At 54.1% G+C, this 20,609-nt stretch overlaps 3 protein-coding genes across 7 annotated transcripts in view; 1 reads left to right on the forward strand and 2 right to left on the reverse strand.

Moving 5' to 3' along the window:
- The window catches only part of STK4 (serine/threonine kinase 4), a 258,859-nt gene that overhangs the window by 45,357 nt on the left and 192,893 nt on the right, over positions 1-20,609 (reverse strand). The window contains exon 2 of one of the 2 annotated variants that reach the window (XM_079321945.1): positions 455-506. In XM_079321945.1, coding sequence (XP_079178071.1) covers positions 455-486 — 32 coding nt within the window. In that variant the 5' untranslated portion in view covers positions 487-506. Of the gene's footprint in view, positions 1-454; positions 630-20,609 lie in introns of those variants that run through there. The other variant, XM_079321946.1, reaches the window with a different exon arrangement.
- Positions 593-5,069, forward strand: TOMM34 (translocase of outer mitochondrial membrane 34). The gene is made up of 7 exons (XM_079321953.1): positions 593-757; positions 835-934; positions 1,295-1,447; positions 1,997-2,157; positions 2,422-2,566; positions 3,194-3,320; positions 4,040-5,069. The coding sequence occupies exons 1-7, from the start codon at positions 643-645 to the stop codon at positions 4,136-4,138; spliced, it is 900 nt and encodes a 299-aa protein (XP_079178079.1). The 5' UTR covers positions 593-642; the 3' UTR covers positions 4,139-5,069.
- Positions 7,803-19,561, reverse strand: PABPC1L (poly(A) binding protein cytoplasmic 1 like). Of its 4 annotated transcripts, none has more exons than XM_079321327.1 (17): positions 19,457-19,561; positions 19,109-19,146; positions 18,160-18,371; positions 17,265-17,458; positions 16,711-16,826; positions 15,822-15,961; positions 14,961-15,055; positions 14,594-14,731; positions 14,023-14,118; positions 12,927-13,193; positions 12,384-12,474; positions 11,977-12,105; positions 10,846-10,982; positions 10,420-10,513; positions 9,522-9,652; positions 8,616-8,705; positions 7,803-8,011 (listed from the first exon to the last, which is right to left on the reverse strand). In XM_079321327.1, exons 3-16 carry the CDS (start codon positions 18,350-18,352, stop codon positions 8,622-8,624), a joined length of 1,905 nt encoding a protein of 634 aa, XP_079177453.1. In that variant the 5' UTR covers positions 18,353-18,371; positions 19,109-19,146; positions 19,457-19,561; the 3' UTR covers positions 7,803-8,011; positions 8,616-8,621. The 4 variants fall into 4 exon arrangements, with proteins under 4 accessions (XP_079177453.1, XP_079177451.1, XP_079177452.1 ...); XM_079321325.1 differs by having other exon boundaries at positions 11,911-12,105; XM_079321326.1 differs by having other exon boundaries at positions 19,109-19,561.

Here is a 20,609-nt window from a genome sequence, read left to right on the forward strand (position 1 = left end):
CGGTGTGCTCGGTGTTCCCGGTGTGCTCGATGCGGTGCGCTCAGTGTGCCCGGTGTGCTCGGTGTTCCCGGTGCGCTGGCGGCACTGCCAGGGCTGCACCGCACCCGGACACGGCACCGCGGGCACAGACCCGCACAAAACCCACCCCGGGAGAGACGCGACGGGACAAGAAGTGCCCGGGGCTTTGTCACGGCACCGGCACGGGCCAGCACGGCTCGTACGCCGCGGTCCCCGGCGGGAGCGCCCGCACAGCGCCTTCTCCCCGTGCTCCGGGTCACGCCGCTTCCCCACCTGAGCGCGGTGCTGTCCCCGCACGGACCCGCAGCCACAGCACTGCTGCCCACGGCTCCGCGGAACCGAGGGGGCCGGAGCTCGGCGCGGCCCCGCTCCGACACCAGCGCGGGAGACACGGGCCGGACATCCCCGGTGCCGGCAGGGACACCCCCGCGCTTACCGGCGCGGGTTCCGCAGCTGCACCGTCTCCATGGCGGTCTGTCGGCGCGCCGGGTCCCCGGTCCCTCACTGCTCCATGGCCCCGCTCCACCGCCGCTTCCGCCCGCCGCCGGATGCCGCGGGGAGCGCCCGCCCCGCCCCGCTCCGCTCCCGGCAGGGGCGCGGCTTCCCGGGCGCGGCGGCGGCGCGATGGCCGCGTGCCCCGCTGCGCTGCGCCGGGCCGGCAACGAGGAGTTCCGCCGCGGGCAGTACGGCCCGGCCGCAGAGCTCTACTCGCGGGCGCTGGCGCAGCTGGAAGCCACAGGTAAGGCGCGACCCGGGGCGGGCGGGCGAGGGCACCCTCTGAACCGCGGCTGAACCGCGGCCGTGTGCCCCGCGCAGGGGATGCCAGCGCCGAGGAGCGCAGCGTGCTGCTGGCCAACCGCGCCGCCTGCCACCTCAAGGACGGCGCCTGCAGCCTGTGCGTGGCCGACTGCACCAGGTGAGCGGCGGGGGGGCCAGGGACACCCGGCGGGGCTGTGGGGAGCGCTTAGCCGCGTTCCCGGCCGGGCTGAGGCGGGCGGAGCGGCCCCGCAGCGCTGCCCCAGGGCGGGCGGAGCGGCCCCGGAGCGCTGCCTCACGGCAGCCGGAGCGGCCCCGCAGCGCTGCCCCACGGCGGCCGGAGCGGCCCCGCAGCGCTGCCCCACGGCGGCCGGAGCGGCCCCGCAGCGCTGCCCCACGGCGGCCGGAGCGGCCCCGCAGCGCTGCCCCAGGGCGGCCGGAGCGGCCCCGGAGCGCTGCCTCACGGCAGCCGGAGCGGCCCCGCAGCGCTGCCTCACGGCGCTCCGTGCCCTCGCCGCAGCGCCCTCGAGCTGGTCCCGTTCGGCATCAAGCCCCTCCTGCGGCGGGCAGCGGCGTACGAGGCTCTGGAGCGGTACTCGCTGGCCTATGTGGACTACAAGACGGCGCTGCAGGTGGATTGCTCCGTGCAGGCGGCACACGATGGGGTCAACAGGTAAGGGAGGGCGGCTGGGTGCTGCTGCTGGAGCCGAGCTGGGTCCCAGGCACACGAGTCAAGCAAAGCCTGGCCTTGCTCCCTGTGCTTGTAGCTCCTTTCAAGGTGCAGGTCCAGGTTTGGGAATGATTGCCGTGGGACTGGTTTTGCTTTGCTCAGTGTCTGGTTTAGTTCATTATTTCCTTTAAAGTTCAGTACCCTATCCTTTTAGCCTCCCTTTGTGTACTGTGTTTAGAGGTTGCTATAGTCCTGTTCTCTTTCTGGTGCCCTCTGCTTTGCTTTTCTAGACCAAGGAGTGAAATGCATGGCTCTTGCTTACCTGAGCAGTTCACAGCCCCAGCCCATCTCCTGTTGTATTTTTAGCCCTGCTGATGTGAAGATAATATTTTTGCAAATGTCTTGTCTGTAGACTGAACTGAGATGCATGTTAATAAATTAGCAGGCAGAGAGATGCTGTTCTTAATGCACAAGCCAGGTTAAAAGTGACCCTGCTGGTGTCTGCATGGCCCATCCAGCCAACAGCCAGGGTGACTGGGAGCTCTCTTCCAGGATGACTAAAGCCCTGCTGGAGAAGGATGGTGTGAACTGGCGTCAGAAGCTCCCACCAATCCCCACAGTGCCTGTTTCTGCCCAGACGAGGTGGAGCATTCCTTCTGCCCAGGCCCCTGGGGCAAACACTCCTCCTGCAACTGCACCACAGGGAGAGCGAGGTGGGAACGTGCCCTTGGGCTGGGCTGAAAGCCCTGGAGCTCCCCAGGGTGATGAACAAGACAGCTGCCACACCTGCTTGGTGTGTCTGCAGCCAGGGCTGAAGCCTGGAGAAACCCAGGCTGGCTCTGCTGCAGCCCTTTCAGTTGATTCTGGTTCCTTTGATGTCTGTGTCTTGCCTTTGGTATGAGGATATTTGTTTTCTGTGAGGCTGGTATATTCTTGTTGGTTTTACAGAGTTATGTATCCTTTCACACCATTTCTAGATGAGACTGCTGCTGCCATGGAGAGAGCTAGAACACTTAAGGAAGAAGGAAATGAATTTGTAAAGAAAGGAAACCATAAGAAAGCAGTTGAGAAGTACAGTGAGAGTTTAAAGCTCAACAAGGAATGTGCAACTTACACCAACAGGTACTGTTCAGCTCTTTGCCCAACTACTTCTTGGTCCTGTACAAAAGCCACCATGGTACTTCCTGGCAGAACTGTTTAATGTTTGCTCCCCAACTAATGAATAAAACAAAACCACTGCCTCAGGTTCATCTCAAGTGCAACGTCCCCAGTAGTACAACATTCTTTGATCAGGTACTACAGAACCCCTTGGAGACATTCCCCTCTGGGCTGCCAAGGGATTTCTCCCTTGACTGCTTTGTCTGACAGGTCTTGGGTATGTTGAGTGGTCTCTGCTCTCCTACAAACCACAGTCTGCAGACTGCTGTTCTTAAACACTCAAAGAACTGCTAAGGCAGTGACAGCATGCAGAGCAGAGGCTGCATTGGCAGAGGCAGGAACCTGCATCCTCAAAGTGCAATTGCAGGTTCTTTACCTTTAGAGCAGGTTGCTCTAAACATCTTCCTTTTTGTTTCTTTCAAAAAATATTTTCTTTTTTTCCTGTAAATGAAACAAACTTGAGCTCAAGAAGTAAGATGACATAGCTCACAAGATTGGTTTTGGAGTCCAGTTTGTGCTGCACTGACAGCTCTCTGTGTAGTGTGGCAGTACTTGGTGTCCAGGGTCTCTAAGCAGGTGTGTGTGTTGCAGAGCTCTCTGTTACCTGGCCCTGAAGCAATACAAGGAAGCAGCACAGGACTGCACTGAAGCTCTGAAGTTAGATCCTAAGAATGTTAAGGCACTCTACAGGCGTGCTCAGGCACTTAAAGAACTGAAGGTAAGTCAGGAGTTTCTGAAGGGCTTTAGGCTAGGACTAGATGGCTCTTGATGCATGATCAGAGGCAGAGATACCCTTTAGGGCTTGTTTCTGTGCTAGACAACATCTGCAATCAGACCTTTAAGGACAGAGAGTCAGACATCACACTTTGCTGTTTGAACTCATGAGTTTTTCAGCATCAGGTCCTGTTTCTAGAGATGCTGAAGGCAGCTGCTTTTCACAGAATCACAGTCTATGCTGAGTTGGAAAGAGCCCACAGGGATCCTCAAGTCCAGCTCCTCACCCTGCACAGCACCACCCTGAGCAATGACACCCTGGCCCTGAGAGTGTTGTCCAAACTGGGGAGCCTGTTCCACTGCCCAGCCACCCTCTGGGTGAAGAACTTTTTCCTAATGCCAACCCAAACCTGCCCTGACACAACTTCAGGCCATGGCTGCAGATCCTGTCCCTGGTCACCACAGAGACCAGTGTTGTGTTGGGCTTTATCTTTTTTGTCTCGTGAGGAATCTTGGACTCAGGACCCACTTAAGTGATGAAATTATCTTCTCAGCCCCAGTTTGAGCATATTTTGGAACAGCTGCATCAATGCCAGTGCTTTGAGCAGTTACAGAGAGGGAGTCACAGGCTTAATTGTGCTGTCTTTGCCTCTGTTGCTGGGCAGTATTCTGCCTTAGACTGCCTTTTTCATGCACTAACCCTTAAAAATACTCTCTCTCTAGGATTACAAATCAAGCATTGCTGACATCAAGAGCTTGTTGAAAACTGAACCAAAGAACACAGCTGCACTGAGATTACTGCAAGAGCTGAACAGAGCCTAGAGTAACCAAGCAACAAGGAAAGCTTTCTCCCTTCTGCTGTTGATACAGGGACCAGTCAATGCAGGATTGGTGTTGAAATCTCTCTTCCAGTGCTGCTGAGATCTAAGAGGTTCTGTACCAGCACAATGATTGTTAAGACATAATCTGTATCAAACTCTATTAAGCTGGCTCTATGATCATGCATAGGTTTAATGCCCCTCCCCAAGAGGCATTTAGGTTAATTTTCCTGGTTGAAGTCAACTTGCCTCTAAACTATTGGCCTCAGGGACTCTTTACATGTTGGCTAAGATGCACAGGAAGTGGCTGTTCTGTCTGAAAAGCTACAGAGGGGTTTTAGTCCTTATTCAGGTGACAGTTTTGCTGCATTTGTGCTGCTATGACTGAAAGTTGCTGCAAGAACTGCTGTAGTTGCCAGAGCACCACAGACCCTTCTTGTGACAGGGGCACAGTTACTTGCACAGGGCCAAGCTTGTTCCCTCTTGCCCTTGATGCCTGCTGGCCCTCAGCTGGGTTCTGCTGCTTAGTGTGGCTGGGCAGATGTTTACAGTAGCAGCTTTCTTTAACTATTCTGCACATTTAAGAAAACAGCAGCAAGTTAATTCTGCCGTGTTACACTGTGCACTATTCTTTCAGATCTGGGTGCTTGAGAATGTTGCAATGGTTTTTTGTCTTGTTTTCTTTTTTTTTTTTTTTTGGGAAACCACTTTAGCTCTTCTGTGCCTTTTGGAGCAGTTGCTATGGGGTGTTACAAGGAGGAAAATATGCAGTAACACCCCAGCTGATGTCTGGCTTACCACTTCAATGCATGTTTGAATTTCTCCTGCCCTGGTATTGATGGCACTGATTTCAAATGGTAGATAAAGAGATACTTGGAGTTACTTTGTGAGCTGTTAAAACCTGTTCTCATTAAAGCCATGTTATTTTCACTCTAGGACTCTGGTTTTTGTGATGGATGCAATAGGGAAGGGAAACACTTGTTTAACTACTTCATACTGTCCCCTGTTTGTCAGAGGACTTCAAGCACTGCACAGTGCCTTGCTCTTTCAGACAGTGGCTCAGCTCCTAGTGAGCAGTAGAGTTCAGAGAAGCAGGAAGCCTACAGCTCCAGGGACACTGGGAAAGGTGTGCCAAGGAGGGCACAGCACTGCTTCAGGCTTTCCAGCCATGGCTCAGCCTTGCACTGTGCCTCAGCTCATTAGGTGCTGGGCAATGCTTGACCTGATCCAACTCACAATACAGACCAGGAGGCAGAAGCTAGCCCTTGGTCAGGGAACAAAAAAATATGTTTCCCACCTTGTTTCTCCCAGCAGTATTTCAGGTACCCTGCTGAATTGAATTTAGAGAGCAATCCCTCTAATGCCATTGAAGACAAAGACTTCTTACCTTAGCCTGACATTAAACAGCTTTTTGTAGGTCCCAGGGCTGTATTCCATCAGCTGTAATGGGCCAGGGCTTGGAACAAGTCCTCCCTGAGGGGCACAAATTGCTCCATTCACTCCATTCCTGCTTCTAAGCTGGCAGCTCCATTGATCCCACAGCCAGCCCTTGCCCAGGCTCTTAGCAGGTGTGATGGATTTCAGGGTGGGGAAGCACACAGCAGCACACAGAGAAGCACAGAAAGGTCACAGAGCCCAGGAGTAGGACTGCTTTCACTTGATGAAGAGCTATCCTTTTGGCAGCCCTGAGTGGCAGATACCTGCACTGTTCAACAGCAGCTCATGACAGCACCCCTAAGCAGCAGCAGTCACCATCCCCTTCCCCTCAAAACAGCAGTTTTGTTTGTGCCTGATACCAAAGATTTCCCCAGCAATAGCACCAGGTGCACAGAGGTTTTACACAGCAGTAAGATAATACTGCAAGCTCAGGGTCCCTTCTGCTCCTGCTGCAGTCCTGCTCTCTGTGCAGACACTTCCCAGGTGGGCAAAGGAAAAGCTGGCCACAGGGCAAGAGAGGGTTTGTGACAGGGACACACCTTCATCTGCTCCATTCTAACAGCAGCTGTTCCAGACTGGAGCCTCCAGGCTCATTTGCATTGCTGCCTCAACTCCCTAAAGCCTCACACTTCAAGGACTGCAGCCAGGGAGCTACTCCGAGTTATTTCTAGTATCATCAGGCATCCAAGTGCCAGTTTCACCTTTGCTGATCATAATTTTAGAGCCTTATCCTGGTTCACATCCTTTCAGAGGCTATTCTGATATCCCCATGTTCCTGGGCCTTACTCCACATTCCCTCTGGTTTTAAAGGGGACTCAACCAGTGTAGCTATCTGGCACTGTAGGTGGTGTCACAGGTGAACTGCCCTGTCACAGGTATCACACCTGAACTGCCCTGTCACACCTGAAAATAGGCTGCAGCCAAGCTAAACAACAGCAGAATGAAGATTACCTGTGCAGCCCCATTCCAGCTCTCCTTATGTGCATTACACTCATGTACTTTCCTCCAGAGACCAACCAGAAAAGCTTCCAGCCCATGACACTTTGAGAGAAATAACAAATTAAGGTCCTGTATATTAAGTGAATTAAAGTCCTCTATAAGCATCTCATTGAGGAGGTAATATCTAAACAGTGAACAGTTCAGGCTGAGGCATCCACTAAGTGGAAAATAAATATTTAAGGAGGTCAGAGGAAGAAGTGGTGAAATGAAAGTGAGAAAAAAGAGTGATGAAAAGCCCCAGTGAAGAATCCCAGTGGAGCAGAGCAGACACCATGCAGGAGCAAATGTGTAAGTGGCTTTATTAAAATGCTGGAAGGAAAACAAGAGGTAGGAGGGGTGACTCAGCAGGGAGCTGAAGTGAGTATGATACAGCACAGAAGGAAGATTGAGACAGCAAAACCAGCAGAAGCTGCACAGAAAGAAGGTGGGTGGTGCTGGTGGAGGTGTGCTCCTGCCAGCTCCAGGAAGCAGTCAAGTGAGGTCAGTGCACCACCAGCCTCAAGCACCCAGGAGCCTCCAGGGACTGAAATTCCTTTCCTAACTAGGAAGAGCAGGGTGATGACAGCAGCACAGGGAACACAACACAGCAATAACAGGTCCCAGTTGCCCCTGCAAGCAGGAGGTGTCCCTGTGGGACACAATGCAGTTGTGAATGATTGCAGGCTCTTCAGTGACCCCTGGGAACCTCTGCTCAGAGACACACACTGGAAACAGCTTTGGATTTAGAGCTACTCCACAGTACCTTAGAAAGCTGATCTTGTGCACCACAGACACATAGACAGACCCTGTGGTTACCACTCAAGGCCACTACTGCAGGTATACAAAGTTCATTACAAAAGGAGAACAGCAGCAGTCCATCCTGCTTTGCTTAAATCCATCCTCCTAGGGAATCAGAAAGTTTTAGAGGAGCCTGTTGGTTGGCCATTTGTTAATGTAATCCTGTATGTCCCTTCTGTCATCTCTACAGACTGCCACCCCACCAGCACCACAAACTCAATCACTAATTACTGCAGCCTGAGTCCATCCTTCCACCTGCAAGAAGCAAAGCATTAGCTGTCTTTCTGCCCAGGGAACTAACCTATTTGTGGGGGTGGAAGTATCAGTTCATTAGTGCCAGCTACATGATCAAATAAAACTACAGAACCCAATAAATTCACTAAAATGATGATTCACTCATCATTTCCTGGGCAACTGACCCAGGCTGGGTTCCACACCACATTTCACAAGGTGCCTTCAGTGGTGAGAAGAGATTTAATGTGAGGATTTTTACAGGTGCAGGAGAAAGCAATTCTACAGGGGTTACAATACACACTAACAATAGGATGGGGCATTTGAAGACAAGCCAGGGTCACTTCACAGGCATGATTCCAACAGCATGGTGGGGTTCCTGCTCCTGTTCTTCCACAGGAACATTCTCAGGTCTTGCTCTCAGTCCCACAGTCTGCAAGAAACAGAGAACCCACATATGTAATTTTCAACTGCTAAAGGAAGAGTTTAATCCAGAAAAGATGAAGTTCACCTGAACTTGGATTAACACAGTTACTTTGATATCATAAATCAAGAAAATATCTAAAATATCTTCAAAGCAGTATATACAGTCAGAATTGCTTTGTTAGTGTGTCTATCCCAGCCTCAGCAGCGGGGCCAGCTCTCCTGATCAAGCACACAAATGATATTTTATAGGGTATCTACTGTCCTGTCAAGGTTCTACAAAAAAACCCATTGGGAATTCCCAGAAGAGATTGTGCTGGTCACCACTAGACCTCCAGAAAAGCAAGGACCTTTCCTTTATTCCTTTCAGGTAGCAGAGCCATTGCCCTCATCAACATAGAAAGAGCCCACACAGGTCTTTACAATACAACTAAAATGTTGTACTCCAGGAAACAAGGGATGCAATTTAATAAATGGAATATTACACTCAAAGACACTGATATTGCCCATTAAACCTCACTTGGCCTGGATGAGAAACCCAATCCCCATTTCCAGAGTGAGAAAGCAGGCTGAGCAGAAAGTGAGGCTGAGCAGAGCACAGTGGCAGCACGCACCTGGAGTCACTGCAGGAACACCCCAGCACTGCCCTTGTGGGGTGTCTCGGTGCTCTGGTGTGCCTGCAGAACAGTGACTGCCTCCTCGATCTTACAAAAGAGCACAAGGGGGAGAAGTTGAGTCACTCTCCTGTAAAACTGCACTGCACCACGAAGTCAAGGTTTCAGGTCCCAGTGTGGCCTCCACACAGATCCGCTTTCAAAGGGTAAAGGACTTGAATAGCTACAGAATCCCAGCCTGCTGCTTCTGCAGGAGACTGATCAGCCCAAAGACCTTTTCTGTCTCTTACCAAGGGAAATTCTGGGGCATCTCTCCTTTATTAAGTCAGAACTTGCTAGACAGCAGTCAGAGGTGAAGCTACCTGACACCACCCAGCAGAGCCCAGGCTCCTCAAAAAACAGCAGTGCAAGGGTGAAAGCAGCTCCTGTCTCCAAGGAGCAACAAAAATATGCAGTCAATTCACTTCAACTGCTTTGATGGGTGCCAAAGCTAAATATTCACCAGAATTAAGAAAGAAACTGAAGAAATACTGCAGAGAGGCAAAAGCTTGTCTGCTTTCTACTCTGAGGAAAGAGCATTTTCCTGGCTGCTTCCATGTAGAAACACCACCCTGCTTTTCCCATCTTGATTCCAAATAATCTCCAAGCCACTCTCAGGCTTGGCTTTCACCCTGTGCTTTCAGGGAGCTGCTTCCAGCTCTTCCTTTTGCTGAAGGCAGGCAGACATTCAGGCACAGGGTGTGGTGACATCAACCTGGGGCTCCTTTTTCACTTGAAAATAAAAACAGCAGCTACTTGCTGTCCCTGCAGTGCCCCATGTCCTGGGCTGTGCTCACCTCTCCTTGCAGCAGCAGGCACTCAGCTATCCCCTTGGAAAGGGATGGTTTGGGACTGAGTCCCTCCTACCTTGGAGCGCAGGGAGTCTGGGGACTCCAGGAGCAGCAGCAGCTCGGAGTTGTCGATCTCCAGCAGCATTCCTGTGATCTTGCCAGCCAGAGAGGGATGCATCACATGGATCAGGGGGTAGAGGCGCTCACCTGCTCCAAACACCAGCCAGGACATGAGCACTGTGAGAGCCCTCCAGCATTTTCAAACCCAGGGCAAACCCTCCTGCCTTCTCCACCAAAATGGGCACAAGGGTGGTGATGGTGGAAAAACTGCCCACAAGTAAAGCCACTCCAGCACATCACAGCAACAGGAAGCTGCTGGGTGCAGTCAGCAGCAGGCACCTACAGTGGGCAAGGGCAGTGAGCTGAGCACATCTGCCCACCTGTGCCCAGGTGAAAATGCAGTTTCTGCAGGAGCAGTTTCTTCCTGGGCAGAAAAGAGCTGGTCTGTGACCTGCTCTGCTTTGCCCAGGCCAAGCAATGCTGTCCCACACCAGGGCACTGCCTGCTCCACCACAGAACACCTGAAACCCAGGGACTGTGTGGCACAGCTGACCTTAACCCCTATGGCCATCCAAGTGTTCATCAGTGCCCAGGAGCAGCAGTACAGGGTGGTTCAGAGCTCAGGGGAGTTGCAAATGCCCTGGCACAGCCTGGCAGCACAGACAGGGTGGATGGAACTCTGCCTCTCTGCAAAGCTTCACCAGACACTCTCTCACTGCCACGCAGCTCACACAGACAGGGAGTGGTTTTATTGCTCCCCTCCAGTGCCAACACAGACTGAATTTATTATTATTTTCTTAAAGCAGTATAATATCAGAGCAAACCCACAAAGCCTTACAGCTTCTCCCAGCAGTTGTTTTCCCTGCTGTATGCCAGCCCACATGCCCCCAGGGCCCTGCAGCTTTGGCACCCACCAATCATTTGCTTCTGCTCCTGAGGAGGGGCTGCTGCAAGCAAGGATGCTGTCAGTGGCTCCTGCCCCTGGACGTGCACAGCAGGTTCTCCCATCTGGAGGAAGAACAGGGAAGAGCAGCAATCAAAGGCTGGAAGGGATGGGAGTTGCCTGGCTTGCAGGAATGGTGCTCAACACCAACCACAATGGGGCATCTCAGCCTTCCAAGATACAACCATTGTCTGTTTGTACTCAAACACCAGCTTCCAGAAAAGCTGCAGTCAAGCCTTAGAGCTGTGTGGCTACTGGATCCACAGCCCTCCAAGAGTCTCTGGGAAAGGTCCCCAGAGCACCACCCACAGAGCCATGGGGATCCCAGGGGTCAGCAGTCACATTATCCCAGAGCAGCACCAGGAATGGCACGTTTTGGTGGCTGCAGAGCACTCACCTGTGAGGCCACCACAGGTGGCATGTGCCCCATGGGCTGCATGTTCCTGGCAGAGGAGGAGTACTTGTACTGCTGGGCACCCCGTGGCAGGGCAGATGAGGGCACCCGGGCACTGACCGTCTGTGTCCCGATGTTGGCTGCAATGGGGACAAGAACACTTCTGAGGAAGAGTCCTTAAATGCCAAGGAGGCTGAAGCCAGAAGGAGAGGGTGCTTGTTTGGAGGGCCTAAAAAGCCCTGTGTGGGCTCAAAGCAGCCCCCAGGTCAAAGGCAGCTTCCTCAGGACAGGCAGGGCACAACCAGCCTTAGGGTGGGTGGTCTGATGCTGTGCAGAGGGCAGGAGAGCTGGCAAAGGAACACACAGCTTGTGTCTCCTCCAGAAACCCATCTGCATCAGCAGCCAGACAATGGAAACAGCACTGAGGAGGGTGGGCTGCAAGACCCTTGTCTCCCAGCTCATCCTGAAGGGAGGTGAAGGCAGAAATGAGAGCACAATGGTGAAAGGAAAGGGGGAAAGCCACAGACAGCCCTCCTGGTCCCACTTCAGCAGTTAGATGCTCAATGCCAAAGATAACTTTGGGAAAAATCTCATGAAGATGGGAAGGCTGCAGGCAGCCACTGCCCCAGATGGTCAATGTGTGGAGGGGACACCCCAAGACCCAGGGCCAGCCTCAGCACAGCCAGGCACTGGAGTGCCAGCAAGGTCTGGTTCTCAGCTCCAAACCCCTCTGACATGAGGCTTAGCATCGGCAGCAGTTCATCCAGAGCCTGTAAGATCTTTCTCTTCCCCAGAGATCCTTTCAACCCTCTGCCTTTGTCTGAGCACTAAGCCCAGGTGCAGTGGCTGCATCCTGCATCACCATCTGCTACAAGGATTAAATTCAAGGTGCAGCCACTAACAAGATCAACCTACATATCAGGCCCATCCCATTACCTGGAAGATCCCAACCTTCCCCAAAAGTTACACACTCAGTTCCTACAGACACCACTCCAACCCCATCCCACCACCAGACCACTCCAGGAGCAATCCCACAGCCCAATCCCCCTCAATGACACCTGAGCTCACAGTAAGCACCCTTGCCACCACGGCGCTGTCCCAGATGGATGTGGTGGGGGTCCTTCCCCCACTCACCCCCTCTCTGGGCCTGGGGGGGCACTCGGGGCACCTGAGTGGAGGCTTGTCTGGTGGTGCTGATGTTGGACAGCAGGCGCCGGGGCGGCATGGCAGCCCTCAGGATGGGGGTGGCTTCAGGGTACACTGCTGTACAGAGAGAACACACAATGAAGCTGTTTGGTAGCAGAGGTGTGGAAGGAGACGTGGGGAGAGTGACTGTGGCTGGGGACAGCTCAGGAGACCCCCACCTCTGGTGTCACTGCCAACACCTCACCTCCCGCTGCCCATCACCGTGACCCTGCACCAAACCCCTGCGCGCTTTTCCAAGATGAGCCCCCATGAATACACACTTGGTGCTGCTTTTACAGCCCCTCAGCCGGTGCCTGAGCCCAGCTGCAGCCCCAGGAACAGCCAGGCAGACTCACAGGGGGGCCGGGAGGGCTGCGTGCTCCAGCGAGTGCCAGGGCGCACCGGGACCACCGGGCTGGGGCCGTAGAAGGCAGCTCTGGTTTGGGGCTGGGGAAGAAGAACACATTGTCCAACGTGACTGGGGAGCTGAGCTGAGCCAGAACTAACCCAGAGCCTACTGGTGGCTGCTGCACAAGGACAGACATGCCAAAATCATGCTCTCAGAGCACTTCAAAGAGCAACCTCCAGCCCTGCTGTCAGCATGTCCTCCAGCAGCTCTACTGAACTCCTCCCCAGCAGCCTCTGCACCTCTGCAACCCTTCTCCCTTGCTCACACCCTCCCACTAAACTCCTCCTCGATTCCTCCCTCAAAGGAGCAGCAGTAACTATGAAATCCCAGCCCATTCCTGGAGCACCTGCACCCCACCCTGCTGCTCACAGGGAAGCCCAGGCAGACCCCAGCAGCTCCAGAGGGTGTGTGCAGATCTGCACAGCCCAAGCTCTGCTGCAGGGCAGACCTGGGTCCCTGTGCAAGGCTGCCACTGGGGAGCAGGGCTCACCTGAGGCATGGGGGGTAGGAAGTACCCAGAGGGAGTCTGGAAAGAGCCCAGGAGAGGGCCAGGCAGGGCCCTCATGGTGGCCAGTCTCTGCATGTACTGGTTGGTGAGGATGGCTTTGCGCTCCTCTTTCCTCTGAGCCAGCGCCACGTAGAGAGGCTTGGTGCTGACAATCCGCCCGTTCATCTCTGTCACGGCCTTGGTGGCCTCTTCTGGGGAGGAAAAACATACAAACCCAAACCCTTTGCTGCGGCCACCCTCTGTCATCACCTAAAACAGGATTAGAACAAGACAGTTGAGTCCACAGGTCACTGCAGCACCCACAAAACACAGCACAGGGGGCGTGTGAGGAATCTGGCCACAGGCACCCCATTTCAGCCCCCACACCCAGGGTGGGATGGATGGGACTGCACCTCTCTCACAGACAGGTTTCTCTGGAAGGGCAGGATTTGGTCAGGCAGTAGGTTTGGGAAATGAAGATGGCAGAGTCTGCACCAGCCTGAGACTGGGAGCCTGTCATCATCTGTGCCTCAGCCTCACAGGGCACATGGGCCAGAAATGCTCTGGTGCTAAACACTGCAGGAGCCAGCAAGAGATGGGGATCAGTGGGACACTGTCCTGACAAGGGCCAGGCAGCATCTGTCCCTGGCAGGTTACAGGAAGCTGACCTTAAAGCCAGACCATCCCTTACATGTTGCCTTCCAGAGAATCCTGACACCACTCCCAGTGAAAAGATCAACAGGTCCATGTTGTTCCAAAAGGCCAAACACCATGGTGTCACCCCACTGTCCCAAGAAAAGTGGCTTGTAGTCATTTCCATTTGTGTCAGGGTCACAAAGCAGCTGGGCAATATTTAGAATATTGATCCTCTAAGGTCCCACACCTGGCACTTCACCAGGGTTGGGGTAACTCAAAGCTACAAAATATTTGCTCTCAGGACAGTGTGAGGTGAAGTGGCATGTCCCTTACACCTGGCTTGAGATACAAGCCATCAGCAGGGAGGTGTAATTCAACAGGATGATAACCCCCATCCACCTCCAAGGGCTGAGTGCACCATTTACTGAGCCCAGGAGCTCCAGAGGCAGCCCCAGTCCCTCACCTTAGCACTGGTGATGGTGCCATAGGGAGAGAACTCCTTCCTCAGCTTCTCATCATCTATCCCATCATCCAAGTTCTTCACATACAGGTTGACTCCCTGCACACAGGTTAAAAAAAAGCAGCTTGGGATCCTAAAGTTTACAGCAGTTTGTCACACTGGAGGCACATTCCACCAGCAGCTCAACTGGAGGGTGGCACATCCCACAGGGCCATCCCCTGCAGGAGCAGTGACATGGAGAGGGGCCAGGATTGTGCATAAACTCCACTCAAAGTACAAACAGCCCACGTGAAGAGGGCACCCACACCATCACTGTGAACATGATGAAGCTGTCTCATTTCCAGACTCATAATTCTGGATATTAGCAGACCTGTTTGTTCACCTCCCAACATCATCCTGGGTGTAAATCCCTCTCCTCTTTCCCGATATTGCTTCCCAGCACATTCCCAGGCAATGACCAGACCCCAGATCACAGGAGGTGCCCACCATGCTGCTCTGGAGATCTGTGCTGTCCCCAAGCTGAGAGTGTCCCTGCTGCAGAGCTGCAGGATGGAGCACCCTGCTCTGCCCTTACCTGGTACCTGCTCACCCTCTCTTGCTTCATCTGCTCGAATTTCCTCTTGAGCTCGCTCTGGCGCTCCAGCCGCTTCTGGGCCCTGCCCACGTACAGCAGGCGCCCGTTCAGCTCCTTCCCGTTCATGTCAGACACTGCCTGTGGGCAGGGAGGGAGGGGAGGGATCTCAGCTCAGCACAGCGCCCATGGCCAGCCCTGCTCTTCACCCCCCACAAGCAGAGACCTGCTCCCCCTGCCCAGCTCCTGCCCATCCAGGTACCCAGCACCAGCCCCCAGGCAAGGCAAAGCTGGTGAGGGTCCCCCGAGGAGAGGTGGGGACATCACCAGGTGAATCTCAGGGGACAGACGGGCAGGAGGAGCCTCTTGCCTTCTGGGCTTCTTCGTGCTTCTCAAAGTTGACGAACCCAAAGCCCTTTGAGCGGCCGCTGCTGTCTGTCATGACCTTGACACTCAAGGTCTTCCCTGCAGGAGGCAAGGGAAGGACAGTCTGTGCTGGGAGCCACCAGGAGAGACCAGCCCAGCGAGGAGACAGGACAGCCATGGCAACATGGAGGAGCCCAGCACAAGGACAGACAGACAGACAATAGTGTCCCCATGAGCAGGGACAGCAGGCTATGAGGTTTAGTGACACTGATCCTCCAACCCAGGCTGCTGCTCTCATTGCCCTGGACTCTTCAGCCTCTCCAGCCCATGCAGTGAGCTCCTTTGGCTAGAGGATCTCATCTCCTTTACACATGAACACATAGATTGGGTTCATGTGAAGGATAACCAACAATTATCTGGGATGACACTGACCAAGCATGGACAATATGGCCCATGGACTGGCACAACACTAAAACCCATCACAAGAGGCATCCTCCAGTAGTGGACTAAACTGAAAAAGTCTGTTTTCTTTAAATTCAGGCTAAACAATTCTTACTCCCAGGGTTCCTGTAACCAGACAACATGCTGGTCACAGGAAAATTTAAAAAACCTCTCCAAGAAAGAAAAACACACTTTTTTTCAAGACAGCACCAAGCACAAGTAATCCTCTGTCACAGCAGGAAAGCACATGTAACATCCTGACAAATGAAAGCACTGCAGTCCTTTTATGTGGGGGATGTTTAAACAAGTCACATCTCACTTGGAAAGGGGCTTGCTATTTCAGCCATGCACTCCCCCAGCTTCCTTTTCAGTTGCCCCAACTCCAGTTTATCAGACACGAGGATATTTCAACAACTGCACTCACCAAACTTGGAGAATATTTCCCTCAGTCTATCATCATCCATGTCATCCCCAAAGTTTTTGATGTAGACATTGGTGAATTCCACTGCCCGAGCCCCAACCTCTGCCTCGCGCTCTTTGCGGGATTTGAAGTGTCCAACAAACCTGTGGGAAGAAAGGAGTGGGACTCAAACCCTGAATTTCCCTTGCAGAGGGAAGGTGGACGCCGGCACACCTGTCTCAGTACAGGCCAAGAGAGATCTCAGCAGCTCAGGCCATGCTTTGCTCACCCACAAACTCACCATGAGCTCACTTACAGCAACTTCAGCATATCCCTCCCTGGTGTACATACACACAAACACCCTCTTGTCACTGCCAAAACTAGGGATGTGTTACCCAGAGGGCATCAAAAAACTTCAGAGGATGCCACCACCACAGCAGACCCCAAAGGATGCCACCAGGTGTCAGCTCTCTTTCCCCAAAGCATTCTCAAATGCTCTGGGCAGCCCTTGCCTTGTGGGATGTAGAGAGGGAGGTGATGCAATGCAAGCAGAGAGAGGAACAACAACAAAACCTCTTCCTGCCCAGATTATCTGATGGCAACAGCCAAGATCAAGGACCAGCCCCATTTTGTGGGCACTTATTACATGGCCTCAACAATAAAACCCAGCCTGGGGCTGGACTCCTTCCCCTGGGAACAGCTCCAAACCACTATCACACTTCCACCAACACCCACCACAAGTGACTCACTGTCCCAGAGAGAGCAGAGCTGCCATGCCCAGCAGGGATGGAAAAGAGAAGAACACAGAGAGAAGCAGGAAGGGGAGCAGGGTGTGCTTTTACTGCCCATAGTGGACCAAGGCAAGGGAAGAGCAGAGCCAAGCACAGAGCCCAGCCTCCTCTCTGTCACTTACACCTTCCTGTCATTGAGCAACATCCCATTCATGGTCTCAATGGCCCGAGTTGCTGCCTCATGTGTCTCAAAGTGGACAAAGCCATAGCCACGGGATCCGTTTTCATCACAAACCACCTACAAACAGCATGAGGGGCAAAGGAAAGAGACAGACACTGCTTTTCTCCATGTGTGTTCATGAGTACATCATAGGAAAACCCATCCCTGTTTTCCAAGGGTATTTTCCCTCCCTGACATCCAGCTCCCACTGCAGCTGAGCTCTGTTGGGGTGTTGGCAGCAGGTCAGGGATGTGGGCAATCCCAGGAACAGAGCCATGCTGCTTTATAAGATACCCAGGGATTTGTGGCTCCCCAAGACCCACTGAGCTGGGACAGGATTTCCCATTCTAAAGGGAAACATAGCAGAGACTTTTGGCTTCAAAGCAGCTGGGAATTTAAAGGAGATGTAGTGGGAAGTGAAATGAGAAAGTGAATTCCAGCTGGCTGGAGCATGATTCCAAGAGTGAGGGCAGCTCTGCAGCAAGTCCTCTCCTGCAGGGCCCTGGGCACACCTACCTTGCATGACAGGATGTTTCCAAAGGTAGAAAATGTGTCATACAGGGCTTTGTTATCAATGGAGTCATCCAGGTTCTTGATGAAGACGTTTCCAACCCCAGATTTCCTGAGCCCAGGGTCCCGTTGGGACCACATGATGCGGATGGGTCGGCCTTTGATCACCTCGAAGTTCATGGTGTCCAGGGCTCGCTCAGCTGGCAAAGAGGGGGGAGGAGAGGGGAGTAAGAGAGATCTCCCTCACACCCTGCAGCAGCTGAGATGGGCACAGGAATCAGGGACAGGGGCTTGTTAACTTAAATGGGATAGGCAGCTCTGCCTCCCCACTCCTCCAGCCACTCCACTCTTTCATTAATTACTTTTTTTCTCTCCAAAGCATGTCTGACTCCCAAGGATCAACCATTTCACTGCAAGCTCCAGTCTGGCAAATGCCTAGCTAATTTACCCAGTAAGGATTTTGGTCTCTAGGGCAACTAAATCAACACCTTCCCACCACTACAGCCTCACTTCAGCATGGAACACCCTCCAATTACAGTACTGTGTCATGGCAATACCTGCCAGGAGAGTGGCCTCACTTTACACTGTGAGCCAGTGTGCAGCTGGGTACCCCAGGGGAAGGGCAGAAGGGGTTTTGGTGCCCTTCTCTGATGAAGAAGAAGGAGGGAGGCAACTCTTACAAGTCAACTTCAACCCCTCACCAGAGCCCAGCAGCTGCATGCTTTCCCAGACCCTTAAAAGAAATGGAAGCAGGATGGGCCACCACCAGAGAGCAGACTGGGATGAGTTAGAACCAAGCCCCAGCAGCAATGCAGCCATTCAGACAATGCTCCCTTCCATCACTTGCACACCCAAGCCCACTGTGAGGCAGCTGCTCAGGGCTGGGGCACAGGGCACGTACCATCCACGGGCTGCTGGAAGTTGATGTAGGCATAGCCCAGTGACCGGCGCGTGGCCACGTCCCGGCACACTCGGATGGACATGATGGGCCCAGCAGGGGAGAACTTCTCGTACAGCATGGCTTCAGTCACATCTGGGTGCAGGTCTCCCACGTAGAGAGAGGCTAAGGGATAGCCAGGGCCACTGGCATTCATGGTCACCCACAGAGCTCAGCTGCAGAAGGAGACAGACCCGAGGCTGCAGGGCACAGCTTTCAGGTGGTCTGCAGCAACCACAGGCCCACACTGGGGCTGGCCCCACTGCAGCTGCACAGGTCAAAGCAATGCCCTTCCCTTCCCACCAGCAGCATTAGGAATAGGAATGCCCCAAGCAAGCTGCAATCCCAAAACTTTCCAGGACATAACAATTTTGGTGCAAAAATCAAACTGGGATAATCTGCACCTCACACCCTTGGTGCAGTGCAAGGTGACCCTTGCACACGCTGGAAGGATGCAAAGGGACACACCATACAGAGATTTGCTCCTTAAAGCACTCAAACCTCAAGTGAAATAAAATGGAGTTTAATTTCTCAGAAGGTAAACAGCCCTTCTCCACCAGAGACTTCCATTTGAACTATTCAATGGCTCTCTCCAGCTAGAGCAGTCCCAAGGAGTCAGTGTTTGTACTGATGTGCAGGGAGCAGAACTGCAGCTCACATCACTCCCTGCAAACAGCTCCATCTCTAACACGGCAGACACCAGGTTTTAGCCATTCATTCCCAGTTTCTCAGCTTGTTGACTACTGTTCCCAGAGCAGGCAAACTGATGCTCAGTGTCTGCCTGGTTTAAGCTGAGTATAAAGTTCTGTGTGAAGACAACAGTCGTTGCCTGAAACCTCCGGGGTACTGCCTAAGAATACAGAAATGCAGGTCCTGCCCCAAAAGCTTATAAATCCATCCTTGGGGCTCTTACCTGAAAGCTCAAAAATCCTGAGACACTGGCTTAGACACCTATAGATACTCAAAATTAACAGGCATGTACAGGAGAAGTGCAAGGAGCCATCCCCCGGCAAAGGCAGGTCCCCACTGCGGCAGAGCCGCTCCGGGACTCAGCCCCGCTCCTCGCACCGCCCAGGGCCCCCAGAACACACACAGGGTGACAGAGCAGCCCCAGCGCCCCTTCACAGCCAGCGGGGCAGGGAGGGAAGGGAGCTCAGACGGGGAGAAGGCAGCCGGGCAGGGGCGGCACAGCCCCGCCGGGGAGCCACGGGCGGCGCACACCGCCGGACACGGGACAGGGCTGCGGGGGAGCGCCGCTCACCCTGCCCGACCACCCCCGCCCCGGAGAAACAGCCCCGCAGCCGGGGCTGGGCGCCGGGAGCGGCCCCGCACTCACACCGAGCGCCCGCCGCGGCAGCTCCGCTCCGCTGCGGCTGCCGGCGCCGCCGCCTCTTCCGCGGCGGCCGGGGGGCGGGACGGGACCCCCGCCCAGCGCCACACCCAGCGCCACGCCCAGAGCCACACCCAGCGCCACGCCCAGAGCCACACCCACCCGGCCAGGTGCGGGCCCGCCCCGCCCGTGCGGAGCAGATAGCGCTGCGGACAGCGCTGGGCTCAGCCCCGCACTCAGCCCTGCGGTCAGCACGGGGCACGGTCCGGCCGGGCAGCGGCGGCCCCTGCCGAGTGAGGGGCTCCGGGGTTCGGCAGATGCATCTGCTCCTCTTTGCGAGGGGCAGCTCCTGCGCACCTCGTGCCTTCCCAAAGGAACGGCAGGGGAATTGCGCCGTGTGCGCCCTGAAGCACTGACAGCGTGTCCCACCCTCGCGCTTTCAGGAAATCACATCCACTTCTGTATGTAATTCCCTGCAGTTAAGGAGTACAGGCAGGAGCCATACGCATCTCGGAGTCCCTCATCACCGGGCGCCCACACATTTCCCAGCTCTGCAGCAATCTCCCTCAGGACCCAACAGAGACCCAGGAAATATGGGCTCTGCCATCATCACCTCTTGTGTGTATGGCCCAGTACTGTGAGCTCACTGTCATCCACCGAGATCGCACCCCAGCTGCTGGGGATGCGATAGGGCTGGATGAAAGCACACGGGAACCTGGAGCCGCAGGCAGTGCAATTGCAAAGCGGCTCCACCCATCCTGCACCCTCGGAAGGGTCAGCTGCGGGGCAATCAGCAGAACCCTCACCTTCACAAAAGCCTCCTGATGGGTTTCCCACACTCAGATGCTTCACCCAAAGGTCAGATGAGCATCAGTGCCACGCATGAGAAGCTGCAGCAACAACAGTTAGATGAGTCAAACATGTAGAGTGCACTGTGGCTGGGGCAGTTGTGTCCTTTCCCAGAAAGACAGAATTAAATAAAAAATTTAGATATCCCCTCAACTCATCACTGCTGCAGACCAGCCTCCTCAGCTCACCATTTCCCCAAAAGAGACAGCAAGGGTGAGAGATGTTAAGTGGAAGG

The sequence above is a fragment of the Erithacus rubecula genome (genome assembly GCF_903797595.1).
Source record: "Erithacus rubecula genome assembly, chromosome: 18".
Lineage (NCBI taxonomy): Eukaryota > Metazoa > Chordata > Aves > Passeriformes > Muscicapidae > Erithacus > Erithacus rubecula.

Excerpts from the sequence above, each read along its gene's own strand:
- TOMM34 (XM_079321953.1), top strand. The coding sequence starts at position 643 with ATGGCCGCGTGCCCCGCTGCGCTGCGCCGGGCCGGCAACGAGGAGTTC. Across the intron at positions 758-834 it reads GGCGCAGCTGGAAGCCACAG|GGGATGCCAGCGCCGAGGAG; the intron begins GTAAGGCGCGAC and ends TGCCCCGCGCAG. Across the intron at positions 3,321-4,039 it reads AGGCACTTAAAGAACTGAAG|GATTACAAATCAAGCATTGC; the intron begins GTAAGTCAGGAG and ends CTCTCTCTCTAG.
- PABPC1L (XM_079321325.1), bottom strand. The coding sequence starts at position 18,352 with ATGAATGCCAGTGGCCCTGGCTATCCCTTAGCCTCTCTCTACGTGGGA. Across the intron at positions 12,475-12,926 it reads TCCTACCCCCCATGCCTCAG|CCCCAAACCAGAGCTGCCTT; the intron begins GTGAGCCCTGCT and ends CTTCTTCCCCAG. Across the intron at positions 10,983-11,910 it reads TGGTGGCAAGGGTGCTTACT|CCAACATCGGGACACAGACG; the intron begins GTGAGCTCAGGT and ends TCCCCATTGCAG.